Genomic DNA, 22,949 nt, shown 5'->3' with positions numbered 1-22,949 from the left:
CTCTTTCTTCTGTTCGTATTCCCCAAAATTGGCAGGAAGCTTTTGCAGATGGAAAGTGGAAAGCAGCAATGATGGAAGAAATGCAAGCCTTAAAAAAGAATAATACATGGGAACTTGTGGTTCTTCCTCCAGGAAAGAAACCAGTTGGATGTAAGTGGGTGTTTGTGGTGAAACAGAAGGTAGATGGCACTGTGGATCGATACAAAGCACGTTTGGTTGCAAAAGGATTTACTCAGACCTATGGGATCGATTACCAGGAGACTTTTGCACCAGTCGCAAAATTAAACACTGTCAGAGTGCTACTTTCTTGTGCAGTGAATCTTGGCTGGGAGTTACAACAATTAGATGTGAAGAATGCCTTCTTCCATGGAGAACTTGACGAGGAAGTGTACATGGACATTCCACCTGAATTCTCTTGTGATAAGACCGGCGGGAAAGTTTGTAAATTGAAGCGTGCTTTATATGGACTGAAACAGTCCCCTCGTGCATGGTTTGGACGATTTCATAAGGCAATGGTCTTTGCAGGTTATAAGCAGAGCAACGCTGATCATACTTTGTTTATCAAGAAAAATGGTGAAAAGGTAACTCTCCTAATAGTTTATGTTGATGATATTGTGGTGACCGGGAATGATAATCATGAAATCACCCATTTGAAGACTTATCTTGGGCGAGAATTTGAAATAAAAGATTTGGGAAAACTAAAGTACTTTTTAGGGATAGAAGTTGCTAGATCTTCTAAAGGCATCTTTCTTTCTCAAAGAAAGTACATCCTAGATTTATTGACCGAGACTGGAATGCTAGGGTGTCATCCTTCCGATACACCTATGGATGCTACTACAAGACTTAAAGAAAAGGAGGGAACTCCTGTTGATAAAGGTCGGTATCAAAGATTGGTTGGTAAGCTCATCTATCTGTCTCATACAAGACCTGACATAGCAGTATCTGTGAGTATGGTTAGTCAGTTCATGCATGATCCACACTCCTCTTACATGGATGCTGTTATCCGGATCCTTCGATATTTAAAATCAGCACCGGGTAAAGGAATTCTTTTGTCTCCGAATGGTCATCTTCGTGTCGGGCATATACTCGATGCGGATTGGGCTGGTTCCTCCGATAGAAAGTCCATTTCGACTATTGCTCATTTGTTGGCGGCAATCTTGTTACGTGGCACAAAAAAAGCGTAACGTCGTGACAAGATCTAGTCTTGAAGGTAGTTTCGTGCTATGGCACAAGGTATTTGTGAAATGTTGTGGCTCAAAGGTTTATTACAAGATATCGGACTCTGCTCCTCTTCCCATGATGTTGTATTGTGACAACAAGGCTGCTATTAGTATTGCTCACAACCCGGTTCAGCATGATCGTACTAAGCATGTGGAGGTTGACAGACACTTTATTAAAGAAAAGTTGGAAGGAGGGCTGGTGTGTGTTCCGTTTGTGCAATCTTCTGACCAGCTTGCTGATGTGTTTACTAAAGGCTTAAGTGGAAAGATTTTTCATCCTATTCTTGTCAAGTTGGGCATGGTTGACATTTATGCTCCAACTTGAGGGGGAGTGTTGAGATAGGCTAGTTACCCGATTGGGGGAACTAGTCCTAGTTGTGTTAGGATTGCAGTCCTAGTTAGGATTACTCTTTTTCTTTCTTTTATTTTTTATTTTCCACTGTTTTATTGTATTTTCCTCCTCAGCCGAGTGCTACTCTGGGATTCCTAGTTGTACTAGGAATTCCTAGTAGGATTAGGACTGAGGAGTTTTACTTCAATTACATGTACTTCAGATTACTATAAATAAAGGGCCTGGGTGATCGATTCTGATCACTCAAGCATTCATATTCAGAGCTGTCTACAGAGACTTTATGATGCACAGATTTCTATCGCGATCAACTACACCATTTCATGTTTCCAACCACTGTTAATCAACTTTAATGATGTGTTTGGAAGAATCAAACATCTCACAATAGGCACCATCAAAAGTATTGACAAATTGAAAATTCGATGTCTTTCAGATTCAATGATGATCTTAGTTGTCTTAGACAACAACTACACCACGGACTGTGAAACAAAATTCTCACTTCGCCCTTCATCTATGAATAAAACAGCAATTCTTCTATAAGGCAAGTGAACTCTAATATTGAAAATAAAGGAATCCCTGGCCAGGTTAGGCTCTGATACCAAATAATGCGGTTCAGGGTTCTTAAAAAGATTCTAAAACCAAGAACTATAATTATACCAGGCTCTATGTAGAATCAAAAGGACAGAGCAGGGACAAATATTGTATGAAACAAAACTAGAATAACGAAGATGAACAAATCTAGCAATCTGAAAATTGAACCAGAAATAGGGGTTCTATCTAGTGTTGAATCAAGAGAAATAAACAGTGTGAAGAAATATTAGAAGAGAATAGAGTAAGATCACAACCAAGGTTTAAAGTATCGGTATCGCGTATCACATTGGTGGGTGATTTTAAGAGATGTATCATATCGTATCGGAGATATGTATCGCACGCTACAGATACGCATGGAAATGGTCAAGAATTAATATACACATAGAAATACACTTTTGGAGCAAAAAACAATATAAATTAGCAATATTTCAGTTTGTTTCCTTGATTTGTTTCATTTTTCAGCAAGGAATCAAAGCCCCAAGCATGAAATTTGAAAGATGATGTCACAAAATTGAAGTTTTGGGTGAAAACTTGTCCGTCCAGGTGCTGTTGGTGCTTTCTAGTTTCTAGAATCACAATTCTGAAGTCAAATGTGCCTTTTAATATGTGTATCGCAATGTATCGCATTGTATCGTGCAGTATCGGCCGATACAATGCGATACGTACCAATACTTTAAAATATTTTTTCAACCCGTAAATCAATTGTATCGAGAGCATCGGTACGTATCAATCGTATCGTATCACGCCGTATCGGCCGATACAGTGCGATACTGATCGATACCATTTAAAAAAAAAAAAAAGAGACGTATCTCATTTATCGTATCAATACCCTACGATAACGATACGTATCAGCCGAGACGAACGATACGGTGTGATACTTTAAACCATGATCACACCTGATTAAAGTAGTTCAAAAGAAGAAGAAAATCAGGTCAGGATACCAATCACAAATGCACTACTCAACAGCACCAAAACTCTTGAAAAAAATCAAATTCATTTACTCAAAACATCCTACATTGATGGAATGATGGAGGTGTATTACATATATAAAGGCCTTCAAAAAATCCTAAAAAAACTCATGAAAGGACTCCTAATTCACTCTAATACAATGAAATAGATTGAAAGAACTATATCTAATTATTAAGTATCCTATTCTAACCCAAACATATAGCTACGAATCCGATGTACTAACTTTACCCCCACTTTATGGGCTTACAAATTAGCCTATTAAATCGAAACCCAAAATAATGAAAGGCTCAACCTATAATATTGTTAAAGTGTACAGTAGGATAGTGCACCGTGGGATCATGTTGAGTTGTTGTTTTTTTATTTTTCATTTTTGGCTAACGATCAGAAAAGAATATATTAAAATAAAAAAGTTTACAAAGAATGATCCTGGGCATTCCCAGGAGATACAAGAAAACAAAAAGGTAAGTCAATCCCCACCTTCAGCAATGCCATCAACAGGGATCCAATAAACCACAAAAAAAAAAATATTATGAACAAAATCAATATCAAGGCATCCCAAGAGAATCTTTCCTGATCTCTTCTTGAATGTGATTTGGAAATACAGTGACTGGACCGGATAGACCAGACGATGATGCATCTTTGGATAGATAGTCTGCCACGGGATTGGATTCTCTAAGACAGTGAGTAATCCTTCATCTGATTGTGGATAGAATCGGTCTAAGGGAGAACCATTCTTGCCATATAAACCATGGTAGGCAGTTTGCTTGGACTAGGAGAACCATTGATGTTGAGTCACATTCAATTCAAATGTCAGTGAGGCCCAGATCTTCAGAATAAAGAAGTCCTCTTATGAAAGCATGAAATTCTGCCTCAAAATTTGTTTTGACTCCGAGAAATTCCTTGAAAGCAAATATAACCTTATTATGGTAGTCTCTAAATACCCCTCCAGCCCCTGCTCTTCCCAGGTTACCCAACGAACATCCATCGATGTTAGGTTTAGTGCTTGGATAAGTAGGCTTGCACCAAATGGTTTCAATAATTCAGTGATGTGGTCTGGTTTTGATCGGCAACCCCAAATTAGTTGAGCAAATAAGATCAGCAATTGAAGAGACTGAATCTTTGAATAAGATCATGTTGAGCTGTAATAGTTTATAATTTCAGTTTTGTCACTTCTCTTCTAGTTATTTACTTCTATTGTAATTAGACTATGTTTAATCAGACTTACACCCTGAGTAGGTTTCTTACTAAGAGTTGGTCTCTTGATATAATAAAAGCAAGGGGCTGAACCACGATAGGGTACCTTTCTATTTTTTTCCTATCCAGGTGTAGTGTTACCTGTTCTCTTCTCCATCGTGTTCAACACTCTCTATACCAGGTTTGGTATTTACTTACATGGTATCAGAGCCTTGTTAACCAGTTCCCATATTTACCTTGGTTTGAAAGTCCTTTGGGGTCTTTCCCTTCTGGTTTGCAGCAACCCATGCTGCCATATCTCATATATGGAACCTCAGTTTGAAACTACATGAAAGTAAACTAAGCTTTCCTTTGCATATATAATACCCACTGTTTTCCCCGAGCTTGGAGCACCATAGAACAGGGATCTACCTCACTCTCCTCAACTATATGAAACCTATCTATATGAAGCCTATCATGTGCAGCAGCAAGTACTTGGTGGTTTCCCTTCATCAGGCTTGAGTTTCCTGCAAAAAAATTTATCAACTTTATAGCCTGCAGTACCCTTTTTTTTTAAGTTTCTGAGCAGAATAGTTTTTTACTTTAATCCTGATCTGTTCATCGGATCAGATTGAGATTTTAGGGCATGGAAGGTCCCTCTGAATAGGTCCTTCTACCAGAGTCTAAGTCTGATATCCGCCTCTGATTTGGTACAATTAAAAATCTCCTCTACAGCCTGCGGTACCCTGTTTTTTTAAGTTTTCTGGGCAGAATAGTTTTTTTAATTAATCTGTCCATCAGCCCTGATTGAGATTTAAGGGCATGGAAGGCCTCTCTGAATAGGTCCTTCAACCTGAGTCTAAGGCTGATCTCCGCCTCTGATTTGGAACAGTTAAAAATCTCCTCTACGGCCTGTGGTACTCTGTTTCTCTGGTTTTTTCCTGGGCAACATAATTACCGTCTTAGAGATCTGTCCATCAGATCCATCTAATATTCAAGGGCATTATTGCCCCTTCTGAAAGGACCCTTTGACCCTGATTTGGTGTCCATCTGACACCTTGAGGCTGGGATATCTGAAATCTCCAGTATTCTGGTTTTGTGACTTCAGAATTCAGATCTTCTTCATATTATTGCTGAATATTATTACCTAATATTGTGGGGTTCCTCTCTTTTGATGCTGTGATACCTGTATTTGACCAAGCTTTGGGGACACATCAGATTCCTGGCCATTGTTGTTTACTGGCCAGTGTTGCCCGTACCTTTTTGCTATCAATATCCCTATTATTGTAGTTGTCTATTGGCTGCTGGTTGTTTTGTTCCTTATATTTGGTATCATTTATCTACAATGGGTGATCCAAAATCCCTCATGGGCTCTATCACCATCTAAATTACTACTGTCAAACTTCGTGGTGCACCAAATTATTTATTGTGAGCGCAAGCTGTTAAGGTTTATATTATTGCAAAAAGGAAAATGGGTTACTTGACTAAGCCACCACCTGCTACGACTTCTACTGGGTATATGGAATGGACAGCAGACAATGCCACAGTACTTTGTTGGTTGTGGAATAATATGCAGCCTTTTGTGACTGTCAATGTCATGTTTCATACCATTGCCAAGGGTGTCTAGGACGATCTCAAAGAGAGTTTCTCTCAAGACAAAAACATGTCTAAGATATATGATTTATATGAGAAGTTTTTCTCCTTCAGGAAGAATGGAAAATCTGTTACCAATTACTACAGTTCTTTAAAGGGAATGTGGGAAGAACTCAACATGCATCAACCTTTGTCTGCTTATATTGACTTCCTGAAGTCTCAACGTGCTAAATTCTTATTAGCCAAATTTTTGTCTGGTTTAAGCTCTAATCATCAACCTGTTAAAAGTCAAATATTTGCAGGCGATAAGATAGCATCCATGAATGAGGCTTCTATCGGATTCAACGTATTGTGTCCCCCTTATTCACCAAATCTGAATCAGCTTACTCTGAGGAAAACTCAACTCTTGTTTCGAATAGTGGAGGTCATGGCCGTGGTACTAGGTTTTCAGGCAAAGGTCGTGGTTCATGGGGAGGCCAAGGTTATGGTGTTGGACGAGGCGGAAGACAACCACCAGATCAGGCCATACGCCAGTGTACACAGTGTGGGAAGATGAATCATATTGTCGATACATGTTGGGCAAAGCACGGGAAACCAGAGTGTGCTCAACAACTATCTACTCACGTTGTCACTTCTAATCAGAGTTCTACACCAGTGTCACCTTCTGATGCCAATCGTGTCTCTATGTTTGGAGTAGTCATCATGTCTTTCCATTACGAGATGAATTAAATCAGTTATGAGAACGGATTCAACAAATTGAGATATTTGAATCTACATCTATTGCTACTATTGCTCACTCAGGTACTGGCGCATTGCTTGCCTCTTCTTCATCCGCACCACGAGTCATTGACTCTAGTGCCACCTTGCATGTGACTGTTAAGTCCGGTGTGCTTTCTTCCTTTCAGAAAATTAATCACCCTTCTAGAGTCATACTCGTTGATAGCTTGTCTACTCAAGTATCTACTTCTGATTGTGTCTCTTTATCTTCTTTTCTTATGTTGAAATTTGTTCTTCATGTTCCTAAATTACCCTCAAGTCCAATCTTTGTTAGTCAATTGACTAAATCATTAAATTGTTCAGTGACATTTTATCCTACTTTTTGTGTCTTTTAGGATCTCCAAACAAGGAAGACGATTGGTGGAGGGCGTGAGAAGGATGGTCTATATTATTCAATGTCGTCGTTCCTACTTATGCTTTTACTACTTCTAGCGTGTCTTCTCCGCTCTAGTGGCATTACCAGTTGGGACATCTTTCTCTTTTCAAACTTCAACGTATGGTTCCCAGTTGCAAGCATATCCATCGACTTGAATGTGAGGGGCGTGTGAGCTTAGAAAGCATCATCATACCTCATTCCCCTCTAGTGAAGTCTCTCGAAGTTCATCTTTATTTTCTTTACTTCATTCTAACGTTTGGGGTCCATGTCGTGTCAAAAGTCAATTTGGTCTTTTAAATTTTGTTACTTTTGTAGATGATCATTCCAGAATGACTTGGTTATATTTATTAAAGGACCCATCTGAATTTATGTTTGTTTTTAAGCAATTTTATACTGAAATATCGACTCAGTTTAGTGTGTCAATTAAAGTTTTTTGCTTTGACAATGCTCTTGAGTATACTTGATGAGAAATATTTAAGTTCTATTCTGATTATGGCATGATACATTAAACTATTTGTTCCCAAGGTTCCAAATCTCGGTTTCGAGGCTGGTTTTGACCATGGCCGAAACCGAGATTTCCCAGGACTGAAACCTGGTATTTTTCTAGGCCAAACTCGAAATGTCATTGGCTGGTTGAAACTGGTACAAACTACCAAAACTAGTCTAAACTCGGTATTTTTCGAACAAAACGGACCAAAACTACCAAAACTGGGCTAGTCGAAACTCGGTATTTTTTGGTCGAAACTGGCAGAAACTACCAAAATATATGAAATATGGTCGAAACTAGTCAAAACCTGGTATGATCAAATATCAATCTTAGCTTTCATCTTGGCAAGTGTCAAAACCGAGATTTAGTTCTATGGTTGTACCAATAGCTGATGCAGATACATCACCAAAAGAGGCTTATTTTAATGGGAATAAATCTAGGGTTGGGTTATATACATGTTGGGCCTTTGATCCCATGGGTTTTCAATGTAATAGGCCACTTTTATGGGCCTAAACTATGGATAATAAGGTTACATACGGGATTAGTTAGTTTAGTTTCCATACTTAGTTTAATTTTTTAAGTCTTTTGTTTTTAAATTGAACCGGTCCAAGCTGGTCCAACCAGTGGTTCAATTTAAGTGATTTTAGTAGTATTCTTTTATTTGCTTTTAAGCAATGTAAGTTGGGCTGGATTAGGATTCTATAAATCCAGCTATGTTTTGAGTCCATTTCCTTCAGTATTTTAGTTTCCTAGTCAGTTTAGGTTACCTAATAGGTTAAGGATTGGGTTAGACCTTTCCCTTTTAGTGTAGAAATCTATTTTTAAGTCTTTTATATAACATTGTAAGGGGGGCAAGCATTAGACACGAATTTTGATTAATGAAAAGCTTTTTGCTTCTCTTCTTCTCCATTAAAGATTTTTTGTCTTGTGTTTGATCAAGGCTGAAGGAATCGTTGTTTGATTCGATTGACACCTTGCGGTGGGAAGCCCGGGTGGATCATTTGAAGGAATCAGTGTTTGACTCGATTAACATCTTGCGGTGGGAAGACCAGGTGGATCATTTGGTTCTTTGTTACATCTCCATTGTCATTCTACTGTCAAGCAATCTGATATCAAGGCTTCTTCTCCACCAAGTCTGAATCTCAAAACTAACCACTCTCTTCCTCTCTTCTAGACAACCTCCATCAAACCCAGCCATAACCAACCGCAGGAATTACCCCAAACTTTGGTCGAGTACTCTACTGCCCCATTGGGGAACTCAATCCAAACTTGGGCTGATTCTGCCCAGCCATTCTCCTTGAATCCTATTTTCCCCTTTTAAACCCTAACCCTAGTATTACCCTATTTCTCCTAAAAAAACCTCGCTGCCAATTTTGTCCCCACCCTTTTGTTTTGCTGAAATCAATTTAATACCTCTCTGAAATCATACAAATCAATATCTATTATCAATCCTAACACCATTTTGGGGAACTCAATCCAAACTTGGGCTGATTCTGCCAGCCATTCTCCTTGAATCCTATTTTCCCCTTCTAAACCCTAACCCTAGTTTTACCCTATTTCTCCAAAAAAAACCTTGCTGCCAATTTTGTCCCCACCCTTTTGGTTTGCTGAAATCAATTTAATACTTCTCTAAAATCATGCAAATCAATATCTATTATCAATCCTAACACCATTACCCTAATTCCCATAAAATCCCCATCCCTAACCTTATATTTGAGTTCCCATTGTTCTCTTGGTTCCCTCATATGATTTCTTGTTTATTGGGGGTGTTTTCTATTTGATCCTACCTGGGATTAGACCTATCCTAGTTCTAGTCTTACATTAATAGCCTTCAGCAAAATAGTGTGGCTAAGAGGAAAAACCGGCATTTGCTGGAAGTTGCTCGATCCCTTATGTTTCATAGGCATGTTCACAAGTTTGTGATGCTATTTTAACTGCCTATTATTTGATTAATTGTATGCCATCTGCTTTTCTTGCCAACCTCTCCCCTTTTCCTGTGGTTTTTCCCAAATCCACTTTCTTTGCTTTACCACCACGGGTGTTTGGTTGTGTATGTTATGTTCACAACCTTTGCCTTGGTCTTGACAAATTATCTCTGCATGCTACCAAATGTGTGCTTCTCTAGTGTGCTCACACTCAAAAGGGTTACCAGTGTTATGACCCTGTTCACGCCAGCATCTTGTTAATGCTCATGTTAGTTTTTTTGATACTACACCACATTTTCCTATTGAGAGTCATAAGTTGAATATTGATCTTTTTAATCTTCCACTTATTCATGTACCCATTCCTCTTCCCAACTCCAACCCTACTACTACTACTTCCCACCCTAAGAAACTGTAGGTATGCAAGCGCCATTCTAAGTCGACTTCCACTGTTCCAGCTTATCCTTAATACCGCCCTCTAGTTCATTAGCACCTTTGCCTGTGGATTCTTCCTCCACTGACCTTCAAGTCACCTTTTGTAAAGGTAGTCGTTTTTGTACTCAGAATTCTAATATTGTTTATCACTTTATCCTATTTCTCAATTTGTTAATGTTTCCCATCTTCCATCTTCACTTCACAACTTTACTTTGTTTATTCATTGAGATTGTTCCTACTAAGTATCAGTATGGATTGTCCCATTCTGGTCGGAAGCATACTATGGATGTCGAGATGGATGCCTTATTGGATCGTCAGACATGGTCCCTTACTAACTTGCCCTCAAGAAAGGAGCTTATGCAACACCATTCGGTGTAAATATCAAGTATCTTTCAAATGGTTTTGTATATCGATCTAAAGCTCACTTGATTGCAGAAAGGTACACTCAGACTTATAGAGCAGATTATTTTGAGACCTTTTCTCTAGTGGCTCATCTTAACTCTTTTTATGTCCTTATATCGTTAGTGTTATCTTGACTAGCCTTTGTTTCAACTTGATATCAAGAATGCTTTTCTTTATGGTGATCTTGAAGAAGAGGTGTATATGGAGCAACCTTGATGCAGGGGAGTTATGGCCCAAGACTGGAAACCGTGGGCAAGCCAGGAGAGCCCCAGCCCAGCCCCCTGCACGGCTAGTCGAGAACCAGTCAGCCTCCTTGTGTGGCCTCTATGCTGGCCAGGTTCACTCCCCTGCGTGATGGACTGAAGTGGGCCCCACATGGCCCTTAAAATTCTCTAGAATAATAAATTAGATAGTCTTTCCCTTTTTCTTCTTTTGTCTTTTTGTATTCCTAGGTGTATTAATGTAACTTTTTAAATTCCTAGACTAGGAGTTTAAGAATTAAAGTCTAAATCTTTAATACTTTGTTGGTATTAATTTCTAGGTGAGTTATTAGTCTAGGGAGTCCAATAGTTGTGTGCTAAGAATTTTTCTTGGAGTTAGTTTCTAGGTGAGTACTTAGTTTAGAATAGTGTGTTAGTCATTAATGTTTCTTGTTAAAGTCCAAGAGTCATTTTCTTCTTTAAATACCATGTAACCCAATGATGTAAGGCATGAATTTGAGTTATCATTGAATTAGAAATTGAAGTGATTCCTTTGGAATTTTTCAAGAATAGTTGTGTGAGCAACCCCCTTGTACGTGGAGTCTTTCTTCCTTCCTTCCCTCTCTCAAGTTTCTCTCTCCTAACCTCTCATTCTCCCATATCTTCTTCCTCTTATCTTCTTTAACTTTCAACCTACCTTCTTCTTCTTCTTCTCTTGAACCTACACCATCATCCATTAAACCTGTAACTTCATCTGACATTCTGACCTTTCATCTTTCTCTATCATTTGTGGTTACCTTTCCCCCCTCTTTAATTCTATTTTTCAACCCTCTTACTTCAGTTCTCATATTCCGTCTGCATAAACCTCCTGGGTAAGTGGCTCAATGGGAGAATGCATCAAAGGTTTGCCGCCTTCACAAGGCCATTTATGGGTTCCAAATGTCCCCTCGTGCTTGGTTTGACAAATTCAGCAAGGTTATTGGTGGTTATGGCTTCACACAATGCTTCTCTGACCATTCTGTATTTGTTTGTCGACTCGAGTCCAAGGTCATTCTGGTTGTATATGTGGATGACATTATTATTTTTGGTAACCGATGCTTCTAAGATTGAAGATGTCAAGGATTTTTTGCAATGAAAGACTTTCAATGCTCAGATATTTCTTGGGTATTGAAGTTGTTCGTAGTACAAAAGGTGTTAATCTGTCTCAGAGGAAGTATGTACTTGCTCTTCTATCTGAAACAGGGATGTTGGGATCTTAGTATGTGGATCTTAGTCTATAGATCCTCATCTAAAACTTGGAGCATGTGATGACAGAATTTGCGGATAAACATCAGTACAGGTAACTTGTTGGAAAACTTATTTATCTAATTGTCACTCGACCCATGGTACAAAATTTCGCGATATATCGCGAGATTTCGGTAATTTTGGTAGGGCCGAGACGAGATGTGAAGGCGAAACCAAAAAAGACAAAATTTCGACGAAATTTCGTAACATTTCGGGACATTTCGGCGATACACCGAAATATCACTGAAATGATACAAAAGACCTCACATGACTCATTAAACCATGGTTATAAATACCATATTTCGCTAGCTAACAGTCGAAATATCGACCGAGAGCTGGGCAGAAGCTGTTTTTGGCCAGCTACACTCGTTTCTTCTCCGAAACTATACCATGGTCCACATATGTCCTTCAAACAGAGAGCAATGGACGTCGACTCCAGCGGGCCATAAGTGGGGTTGACCCAGGAAGGCACAACAACTATTATTAGCACTTGTGAGTTGTGACTTGTGACTTATGAGTTTTGTCTCTTGTAAGTTGTAAGTTGTAAGTTGTGATTTCATTGATTTGTGAACTTGTGAGTTGTGAGTTGTGAGTTGTGAGTTGTGACTTTGTGTATTGCCTATTAAAGTATTGACTATTGAGCTATTGAGTCATTGACTATTATGGAGTTTATGAGAATATGATTTATGAATTATGTCTTATGAGTTTTAATTAGTTTGTTTAAATTTCTTTTATGTCTTTAACTGCCTAATCAATGTGTATTTAAGTATTTATATACATTAGGGTCGGCAACTGTATACTGTCAATCAAGGGTGCAAGCCCAAAACACCACTTTGAGTTCATTTTTTTGCAATATGAAGGTTTAAATGTGTTTATTTAGCTTAAATAAGGGTGTCCATGAAGTATCAGGCCTATATATGGCTAAAATCCCACCGAGATGGACTCCCGAAATATTGCAGAAAAAATGTAATATTTCGGTGAAATTTCGTCATATTTCGGATATTTTGGATATCTCGGTAGGCCCGAGATACCGATATATCGCGAAATTTAATACCTTGACTCGACCTGATATTTCCTTTGTTGTGGGTGTTATTAGTCAGTTTATGGAAACTCTTAAACAAGCCCACTGGGATGCTACTTGTCGCATTTCTTAAACGTGCTCATGAGAAGGATCTTATTTATCGGTGTCATGGTCATACTAATATTATGGGTTACTCTGATGCTAACTGGGCTGGTGGCTACTGTTGATGGTGACTGTAGATCTACTACTAAGTAATGTAGGATTGTTAGTGGAAATCGTGTTACCTAGAGGAGCAAGAAGCAGACTACAGTGGCTCGGTCAAGTGCAAAGTCTGAATATAAAGCTCTATGGCAGCACGTATAGCAACTGAAATGATGTGACTGAAATTTCTCATTCCAGAGTTGGGGTTTTCTATTGCGAAACCAATGAAGATGTATTGTGATAATCAAGCTCCGATTAAAATTGCAAGTAATCAGCTTTTCCATGAGAAGACTAAGCATATTGAGGTTGAGTGTCATTTTGTGCAGAATGCTGTTATGCAAAAGTTGCACAGTTTGTATAAGACTGATTTGTAGTTGTTATTGTTATGTTTATTTTTTTTTACTTTTATTATTAATTTTTTTTCTTCGCAATGATCTATATAGCTGACCACATTTAGTTGGGATAAGGCTGGGTTGTTGTTGTTGCGGTTATGCAAAAGTTGAATTCTACTCCGTTTGTCAACTCAAGCGATCAACTCGATGATATGTTCACTAAGGTGTTGTTCAGGCCTGCATTTTCTAGTGGTTGTTCCAAGTTGGGTATAGGAGATTTATATACTCCAGCTTGAGAGGGAGTGTAAAAGTATAGCGTAGGATAGTGCACCGTGGGATCATGTTGAGTTGTAATTAGTTTATTATTTCAGTTTTATCTCTTTTCTTCTAGTTATTTACTTCTATTGTAATTAAACTTGGGTGTAATTGGACTTAGAGTCTTAGAAGGTCGGGTTCCAACACTCTCTCTCTCTTCTTCTTCCTTTCTCTTACCGATGTAGCTTACAGGTGTTGTATTTACTTACAAATATAACTACCCAAAGGTCAATTTCAGTCCATTGATCTGCCACCAGCACCTTGTGGGCCTCCCAAGCTTGCGCAAAGGCCTCAATATTGGAATAGTGTATAATGCAACTGCATCGGTAAGTTGACCAAACTAGCACATAATGTAAAAGAAGTACAGGTGATTAGACTGGTTGGGTTGAATTTTACCACAACCCGTACCCATTGTAACACCATGAAAGTAAGGTTTTCAGATTTCCAGACATAATTACAAATGCTAACACTTCACTGGATGTAGAAGTCAGTTGTCAAGTCCAACTGAAATGGCATCATAATATCCTTTAGGAAAATGATTAGGTGTTTGCCTATCAAATAAAAAATAATGATTAGATGTGTCTAGTAGGAAGACCAAAGAATAATGGAACGAATTTCATGACCAGTTAGTTGATCATGGTTCGGAATAGTTAGGGAGACATTGATAATGCTCAACTTCTTGCTAATTGTAGCACAATATAACAAAAAATAAATTTAGAGACTTGGTTTTGGTTCTCAAAAGAGCCAAAGCAAAGAAGGAAAATAAGAAATGAAATTCCTAAAATAATACATGTATCTGAAATTTACCACATAATCCAAATTGTCTAATTAGTAATCCATTAATTTGAATTTCAAAAAATAAGAGCAAAGGGCCCATAAGATGCTGATCGGAATGGAACTCATGTCATAGAGATATGATCCAGCTACGAGGTGAACCATGTCATCTTCACTAAAGCAACCTCAATGATCCCCGAGTTAAAAAAGTCAAACAAATCAGGTGGTCACCATTATCTGATCTTATTACATAAAGGTTCCTTAAACAGACAAACAAACAACAACTCAGCCTTGTCCCAACTAAATGGGGTCGGCTACATGGATCCTTGCCCTCCAATCAGCTCTATTTGAGGTCTTACTTGATACAAGGACTAAGCATGTATTTCCTCACCACTTCTCCTAAGGCCATTTTAGGTCTGCCCCTGGCTCTTTTACTTCTTTCAATCTGAATCAAATCACTCCTCCATACTGGAGCATCCAAAGGTCTCCGTTGAACATGGCCATGCCACCTTAAACGACTTTCTCGTAGCTTATCATGTATCGGAGCTACTCCCAAACCAGCTCTAATATGATCATTCCTTACTTTATCAAACCTAGTTTTCCACCTATCCATTTCAACATCCTCATCTCCACTACATTGAGTTTATCTATATGATGTTTCTTAATTGCCCAACATTCTACACCATAGATCATAGCTGGTCGTATGACTGTCCTATAAATTTTTCCTTCAAGTTTTAAAGGAATGCGCCACTCACACAACATTCCAAACGCATCTCCACTTCATCCATCCTATTTTAAGTCCATGTGAAACATCATCCTTTATATCACCTTCTTTATTTATGATTGAGTCAAGATACCCTAAAATAATCACTTTGCGGAATTTCCCTCTCATCAATTTTCACCACCTTTATCCGTCTTAGGGTAACCAAAGCTACACATCATATACTCCGTCTTCGTTCTACTTATCTTAAAACCTTTTGATTCCAACGTTGATCTCCATAACTTTAATTTGGCGTTAAACCATGCTTTTGTCTCATCCACCAAAACAATATCATCAGCAAAAAGCATACACCAAGGAACCTCATCTTGAATGTCTCTGATTAAATCATTCATGATAAGCACAGATAAATAAGGGCTTAAAGATAATCCTTGATGTAACCCAATTGTAATTGGGAATTCACTACTTTAGTCCCCCACAGTTCTTACACTTGTCACCGCATCGTCATACATATCTTTAATTATGTCCACATATTTGCTTGAAACACTTCTCTTCTCTAGTACTTGTCAGATTAATTCTCTAGAGACTATCATAAGTTTTTTCTAGGTCAATAAAGACCATATGGAGATCCTTCTTGCAATCTCTAAATCTTTCAAAAGTCTCCTAATTAGAAAATAGCTTATGGCGTGGATCTTCCTGTCATAAAACCAAATTGGTTCTCCGTAATGATAGTTTCTTGTCTCAAGTGGGTTTCAATAACCCTCTCCCATAATCTCACAGTATGACTGATTAGTTTTATGCCTCTAGTTATTGCAACTCTGAATGTCACCTTTATTTTTGTAAATCGGAACCACGATGCTTCTCCTCCATTCATCTGGCATTTTCCTTGTGCTCATAATCTTACTAAATAGTTTGGTTAGCCAAGATAAACCACAGATTCCTAAACTCTTCCACACTTTTATTGGGGTCTCATCTGGGCCTTGTGCCTTGTCTACTTTCATCCTCTTTAAGCTTCTTTTACTTCAGACATCCTACTTCTTCGTATATATCTATGATATGTGGTGTCTTGATGGATAATGCAGTCTTCCAAAACACTATTACTCGAAGCATCTTCATTTAGTAGACTGCAGAAAAAACCTTCCCATCTCTTCTTAATGTCCCCATCCCTCATTACTACTTTACCATCTTCACACTCAATACATTTAACATGGTCGAGATCTCTACTCTTCCTTTCCCCCACTTTAGCTATCTTATAAATTGCTTTTTCCTCTTCCTTTGTGCTCAAATTGTTATAACGATCTTCATATTTCTTCGCCCTTGCTTTTGCCATAATCTTTTTAGCTTCATTTCAGGCAAATTTATACCTTTGTAGATCCTCTACATCCTTTTTTTTTTTTTTTTGGATAGTTAGGCACAAAGGAGAGTTGAACTCATGATCTCTTACTTGTGAGGTGTTGGTCTTTGCCAACTGAGCAACCCCCTCGGGGTTATTTTTTATCCTCTACATCCTTAGTCCTTTTCCATGTCTTAAAACTAGCTTTCTTAGTCTTAATAGATTTTTGAATGTCATCATCCCACCACCAAGTCTCTATAGAGGAATGACGTTTTCTTTTCGATTCGCCTAAGGCATCTTTAGCAACCTTCTTAAGACAAGTAGTCATCTCATTCCAAATGCTATTAGTGTCTCCCTCAAAGTCCCATTTTCCTTGTTTGACCACTTCATTAGTAAATGATTTCAAAGTATCTCCTTTTAAGCTCCACCACTTTATCCTAGGGTAAATAAGCTCATCTTGTGGACTCCAAAATGTTACCAAATTGCTTTTAATTTTGTATATTAAACATTCATTGATTAGAGAAAATGGCATTCAGGATGTCGAATCAATTAATCAACTTTCCTAAAACACATGTTACTATAAACACATAAAGTAAATAACTTATTAAAGCCATGAGTTGAATGGAACTAACAGAAAGGCATAGTAAACAAAACAAAGGGTGCATGTCAGGTGCATGTCGAATTGTCAGATAACAGAAGGAGTCTCAATTTAATTCTTCCACTGGTGGACGGCCGATAGGGAAGAAGGGAATGGTTGCAGCGGAAGGGGAAAGAGATCACACAATCACATAGTCTCAAAGAGTAAAACTCAAACTTCTATTCAATTCACTGTGCATATTGTTGGGTTACATGCAAGTATATAAAGGGAAAACAACGCGACTCTAGTTAGACTATGAAACTGAAATGAAAACTTGCAATATGAAACTCAAACTCAAACTCCTACGTACTCAACTCAAAATAAAAGGCTGAAGTAAATAAACTAATTCCAACCCTTGTTGGACCAAAAACCATTGGACCGGTTCTGTTTGGGTTTGGGTCTCCAAATCCTATCATGTCAGTCCAACCAGCCAAGTGATACTGCATCATCCTCCATCCAAAGAAAATTTTCAAAAATTTAATCCACAAGCATCTACAGAACTTACAACAAGATTGTATAGCAAGTCGTAAAACAGAACCTAGTTCCACTCTTGTATGCATCAAAATAAGTGTGCAGGAAATCTAAGAAAGGGTAGCAGAAACAACTTCAAACACAATGCCCTTCCCAGAAGGAAGGAATTATTCATAGAGTAGCGGCCCAAGGCATGCCAACCTGAAAGATACACCAGTATATATGAACGTAGAACTATGAACTTTACCATGATTGGGAGATGAATTCTGAAATAAAAATTGGAGTTTGTAGCCGCAACCATAAACTCTTGTGTTCAGTGCATCATGATCTGCCTGCACTCACGTATAAACAAATTTAAAGAGAATAGTAAGTGCCATCTTCCTCCTAACAACCCAACCACTGGCATAGAGAAACCAAAGTTAACAACTTCCATCTTCCATCAATACAGGATCAAAATTTGAAGTTCTATATATAAGCTGTAAAATAGCACTTATTACCATATACATTTTCCATCTAACATCGTTCCCTTATAATGACATCAAATTGAACCAAGAAACTGGCTAAGAGTAGGTAGCTTTGATTGGTTTCCTTCTCTGCATAAATGTTTTCTCATGTATTTTAGTGAAAGTAAATTGCAATTGAAACCGAAGTCAAAAAAAAAGACAGCTTTTGCTAATGTATAAGATTTTGGTCAATTGAAGAATCCATATTTAAACAGACCCTCTCCCCTTCCCAATAAGAGGGGAAAATGGAGGAAGAAGAAGAAACAGGTTCCATAGTCAAAGCACAATTCCCTACCAGGGCTATCTTCACTCAAAAATAAATCAAGCCTAACACCTACCACTATGAACATAACAGAAGAAATCTGCAAAAAGATGGTAACAGACGCCATCAATTAAATGAAGATGAGAGGGAGAGAGAACTTGCCATAACTGCACTTTTTGGGAACTTGAGCAAAACCCTAGCAGGCTACCAAAGAAGGGAGCAAATATGCTTGGAATTGGGGTATACGTATACGGGTCATGTTTGGTTCAGATTCTAATGCTGAAAATCCTGGATTTTGATGGAAAGCACGGTATTTGACCCTGATGGCTAGAATTTTCTTTCTTCTTCTTCTTCTCTTTTTATCTTTTTCTTCTCCTTTCTTTGCTGCTTCTGACTTCTTATATTTCTGTTTTTTTTTTTTTTTTTTTTGTTGGTACTATTTCTTCTTCAATTTCTGTTTCTGCTGCTGCTTCTTTTTTCGCCTTTCTTCATATTTCTGTTTCTTTTTTTAATTTGTTCTTCTCCTTCTTCTTCTTCCTCCTTTCTCCAGCAAAAATCATGTGCATTATGTATCTTAACTAATGTAACTAACATACACGCCTAGGGTGCCTGAACGACGCCTAGGCAGCTAGCCATTGCCTTGAGTCGCCTTGTCTCCATGACAATTATGCTTAAGCCAACTCTGATTGGGATCCGCCGTCCATATTTGGCCCCCATCCGATCTGCCACATGCCATATATTTGGGCCCTGTCCTGAAAAGTTTAGCCCTTGCACAAATATTGGAAATTAAATCATTATCTGGAACATGTTGCATAGATCAGCTTATCGAGAAGGACAAAATTCACTTAAGTTTCTGCAACATGATAGCAACTAGCAAGTACAGTAGTCCTTGGGTTAATGAATTCAACCACGTTGCAGATATTATAAGAGCAGAGGTGATTAAAATTAGTTAATGAGGAAAACTAGTGAGCCAAGAAGCTAACTTGGATCTCTTAAACCCATCAGAAAAAGTCCAAAATACCATCCTTTTAGGAGTGAACAACGAAACGCCCAAGTGGATGAAGACATCTATTCCCTACAACAACACCAATCCTTGCTCGCCGGAGAAAGGCGGGGAAACATTTATAGTGATAAAAAAGACAGACACACATGCCTCTCTCCTATCAGCAAGCTCAAAAACAGGACAAAAGGGGGGGGGGGGGGGAGAAGCTCTCACAGTTACGAAAAAAATCAAGAATTTACAGAAAAGGCCATAGAAACCCAGCCCGTCTGTAGGGTTTGCAGACCATAAATGGCGAGAGAGAGAGCGAGGGGGGCAACCGACGCCAGAGAACTTAGGATATGGCACAGGTTCTTAGTTATACTGAACGTTCTATATGAGGTCGTTTCAGAACGAAAAAGGAAAAGGTTGCAATGGATGAACAAATACTTCCATTCTCCCTTCTCCATGAATTTAAGATGTAGCGAATTATAAGGGGGGAAATACAAACATCAGTATTTGCTAAAAATTCCTCATTAATACGAAATGAACCTCACAGACAAAGCATGAGAACACCATAAAAGAATGAAAATCCATAACTCATGGGTCTGAATCAAATGATCCAAAACAAAACGAAGAGTAAGGAATTAGAACTTCTTTTACATCTTTGCTTTGGACTTCGTCTTCTTCCGATCAGACGTTGTTACAGTAAAAAGCCGTCGGATTCAGGGAAAGCAAAAACAGGGGGAGAGAGAGAGAAAGAGAAGGTCAGAACCAACCTTGACAGTGGCCAGAGATGGTCGTTAGTGCAGGAAGTTGGCTTCCCTCGAACTCGAGCCCAGCGCCTGGAGTTTTGGGGAAAATGTGTTCGTTCTCAAGAAGTTTCCGAAGTAATATTTTATGGGAAAAAGAAGGCACCGTTCGATAACGCTCTAAGAAACATGTTTTTCCGTTTTTCTGTTCTAAAAAACGGAAAAAAAACCTTAGAAAATGTTTGATAAATCTATTTTGTGTTCGTTTGATAATCTTATTAGAAACAGTTTCTGGTGTTTTTTTATTTTAAAAAATAGAAAAACACTTAAAAAGTATTTCATAAATAATGTTCTATAGAATATGTTTTTAGATGAATAACTCCTTGAAAAGGTTTTGCCTATCGTTTCTCATTTCTCAACACAAACTTGACAAATTGTTCTCGATAAAATGTTGTCATTTGTTCGTTTTGAGAAAGCACTTGTGACCGAAGGGGAAGAGAAGGGGAAGAGCAATAGCAGAGGAGGAGACCCCTACCTGCAACTCCTGAGATATCAAGGTAAGAACAGCAATCCCTCGCTTCCTCTCTCTCCCTCTCTCTCTCGCTTCCTCTCTCGCAGGCTCTGCAACTCTCTCTCTCTCTCTCTCTTTCGCAGTCTCTGTAACTCATACCCTAAATCGATTTTTAGGTATGGATTTTAAGGATTTTAGGGATTTCTTGTGCAAAATCGATTTTTAGGTATTGATTTGAAGGATTTTAGGGATTTCTTGCGCAAAATCGCTTCTTAGGTATGGATTTTAGGGATTTTTAGTTACTGTTACCTAAAATCGTATGATCTGTGTTAGATTTGTATTTTTGGACCTCCGTTTCTTTTGACTGAGGAACTTTTTCATTGAAGATCTGGTTATGATGTATAAAGGCAATTGCTCTCAGGGCAACCTCGGCGTCACTTACTCACAACTGGGTGGAGTGTCTTTGTCAGTTCCAAGGGACTGGTAGCTGGCGATGCATTTATATTCCTTAGGTATGTTGCGTCTTGCATCAAGTATTTGATTGAGCACTTTTAGTTTGTTTATGTTTATTTGACATAACTGCTGCATTTTAACATTTAACAGAGGTGAAAATGGAGAGCTGTGTGTTGGAGTAAGGAGACTCATGAGGCAGCTGAATAATATGCCATCATCAGTTATTTCCAGTCACAGCATGCATCTCGGGGTGCTTGATGCCATAGCAACTGGAACCCTCTTCTCTGTTTTCTATAAACCAAGGTTTGATAGCTCTTCTCGTTAACCTCTTTCCTGTATTCATCAAAGTTGTATGTCTTTATAGTTATTATGATTTTTATTTCTTTTGTCCATTTCTTTCCGTTATTCTCATTTTCTTTCCTCATTGATGTTCAGAAACTTGTAGTAACTGAGAAGTTGGATTTTAAGTACTGATTTCGAGTCTCATGAGTCATGAGTCAGTAAGAAACTCCCTGATTTTGAAGAAGTTTAGTTGGCTCTTGAATGTCTTGTATTATGACATAACTGGCTTTGTCTTGATGACAAGCCTTCAATTCCTCAGGAGAAACTTTATTTCTTGTTGATAACCCCATATTATAATAACGAGCCTTCAGTTTCTCATTAGAAACCTATATTTTGTTGAAAATTTCATTTTTCTGATCACAGTTTTTCTGAAATAGTCTGGTCCTTTCATGAGATTTTCTGTTTATAATATGTTAATTAAGATACAATTTTTTGAATTAGTGGGCCGCCCTAATTTCTCGATTTCTCCAAGGCTTTCTTGATGACATACTAATTAAAATAACAAATTTCTTAGTCTATGACTTGCCCAGATTTGTGATTATTGATAGTTGGGGGAATGTGAAACTAGCAAACTGCCATCAAGTTGTATTAGGTCCTTTTGGGTTTCCAACCAGTAGTTTAATCGTCCTAATTTCTAGTTACTGTTGTTAATTGGCAAAAAAATAAGCATTTGCTGATTCTGCCCTATTTAACTTCAGGACTAGTCGCTCTGAGTTTATCATTAGTGTTAACAAGTACCTTGAAGCACAGAATCACAAGTTATCTGTTGGGATGAGGTTTAAAATGAGATTTGAGGGTGAGGAAGCTCCTGAAAGAAGGTATATTGTGCGATTGGCTAATTATTTTGATATGCCTTGGAAGTTCTGGAAGATATATACTGACAAGCTTGCTTGCTTTTATAATTATACAGGTACAGTGGTACTATTGTTGGTGTTGGAGAGGCTGCAGCTTCACAGTGGGCAGATTCTGAGTGGTGATCATTCAAGGTATGGTCTACTGGAGATTTTGCTTGGTACTGACCTGGAGATTTTACTTGGTACTGACCTGTGCAAATTATTTCAAGGACACGAAGACTTCCAAGTCTTTTTCTGTAAATAAAATGTTGTTATAAGTAGCCTTCTATGGGCCTTTAAGATCCCCTTAGGCTGTAGGATGTGAAGGATTTGATCAAACAACCTTTGATTTTGCAATGTTCTCATTGTTGTTTCATTTTTTAATGTGGCTTTAAGCCCCAACTGGAGAGTTGACCTCTAGGGATCTTTGTCATGAAAATCCAAGGACATTAAGAGCTTGGGAAAGGGTGCCCATGAGCAACTTTCATTTGCTGTTTCTTTAAACCTGCCAAAATAGAGGACCCAACCATGGTGGTAATATAGATAATCCAATTTCTTTTTTCAAGTCTTTATGTCATAATAAATTGTATGGATAGATGAACTTGTATTGATATCTAAACCTTGAATTCTACTTGTATCTAATCCAATTTAGTATGGATGTGCACTATGGATATATTTATTGAGCATGAATTTAGTTGATGTGTACTATGGATATATATATTGCTTTTCCAGTT

The 22,949-nt window shown here is 38.1% G+C and overlaps 2 protein-coding genes across 2 annotated transcripts in view; one reads left to right on the top strand and one right to left on the bottom strand.

The window, feature by feature from the left end:
* Positions 1-18,150, bottom strand: part of LOC122663439 (probable RNA-binding protein 18) — a 31,114-nt gene extending 12,964 nt beyond the window's left edge. The window contains exon 1 of the mRNA XM_043859153.1: positions 17,828-18,150. Within this exon, the coding sequence (XP_043715088.1) occupies positions 17,828-17,881 (54 nt within the window). The 5' untranslated portion in view covers positions 17,882-18,150. The remainder of the gene's footprint in view (positions 1-17,827) is intronic.
* Positions 18,151-20,965: 2,815 nt separating this feature from the next.
* LOC122662369 (auxin response factor 7-like) lies at positions 20,966-22,368 on the top strand. Its single transcript, XM_043857984.1, has 4 exons — positions 20,966-21,099; positions 21,191-21,343; positions 22,081-22,200; positions 22,293-22,368. Exons 2-4 carry the CDS (start codon positions 21,231-21,233, stop codon positions 22,357-22,359), a joined length of 300 nt encoding a protein of 99 aa, XP_043713919.1. The 5' UTR covers positions 20,966-21,099; positions 21,191-21,230; the 3' UTR covers positions 22,360-22,368.
* Positions 22,369-22,949: the final 581 nt, after the last annotated feature.

This window comes from Telopea speciosissima, chromosome 5 (genome assembly GCF_018873765.1).
Source record: "Telopea speciosissima isolate NSW1024214 ecotype Mountain lineage chromosome 5, Tspe_v1, whole genome shotgun sequence".
In the NCBI taxonomy this organism is placed as follows: domain Eukaryota; kingdom Viridiplantae; phylum Streptophyta; class Magnoliopsida; order Proteales; family Proteaceae; genus Telopea; species Telopea speciosissima.
Note: the sequence above shows the minus strand (reverse complement) of the source record. Positions and strands in the feature narration are given on the sequence as shown.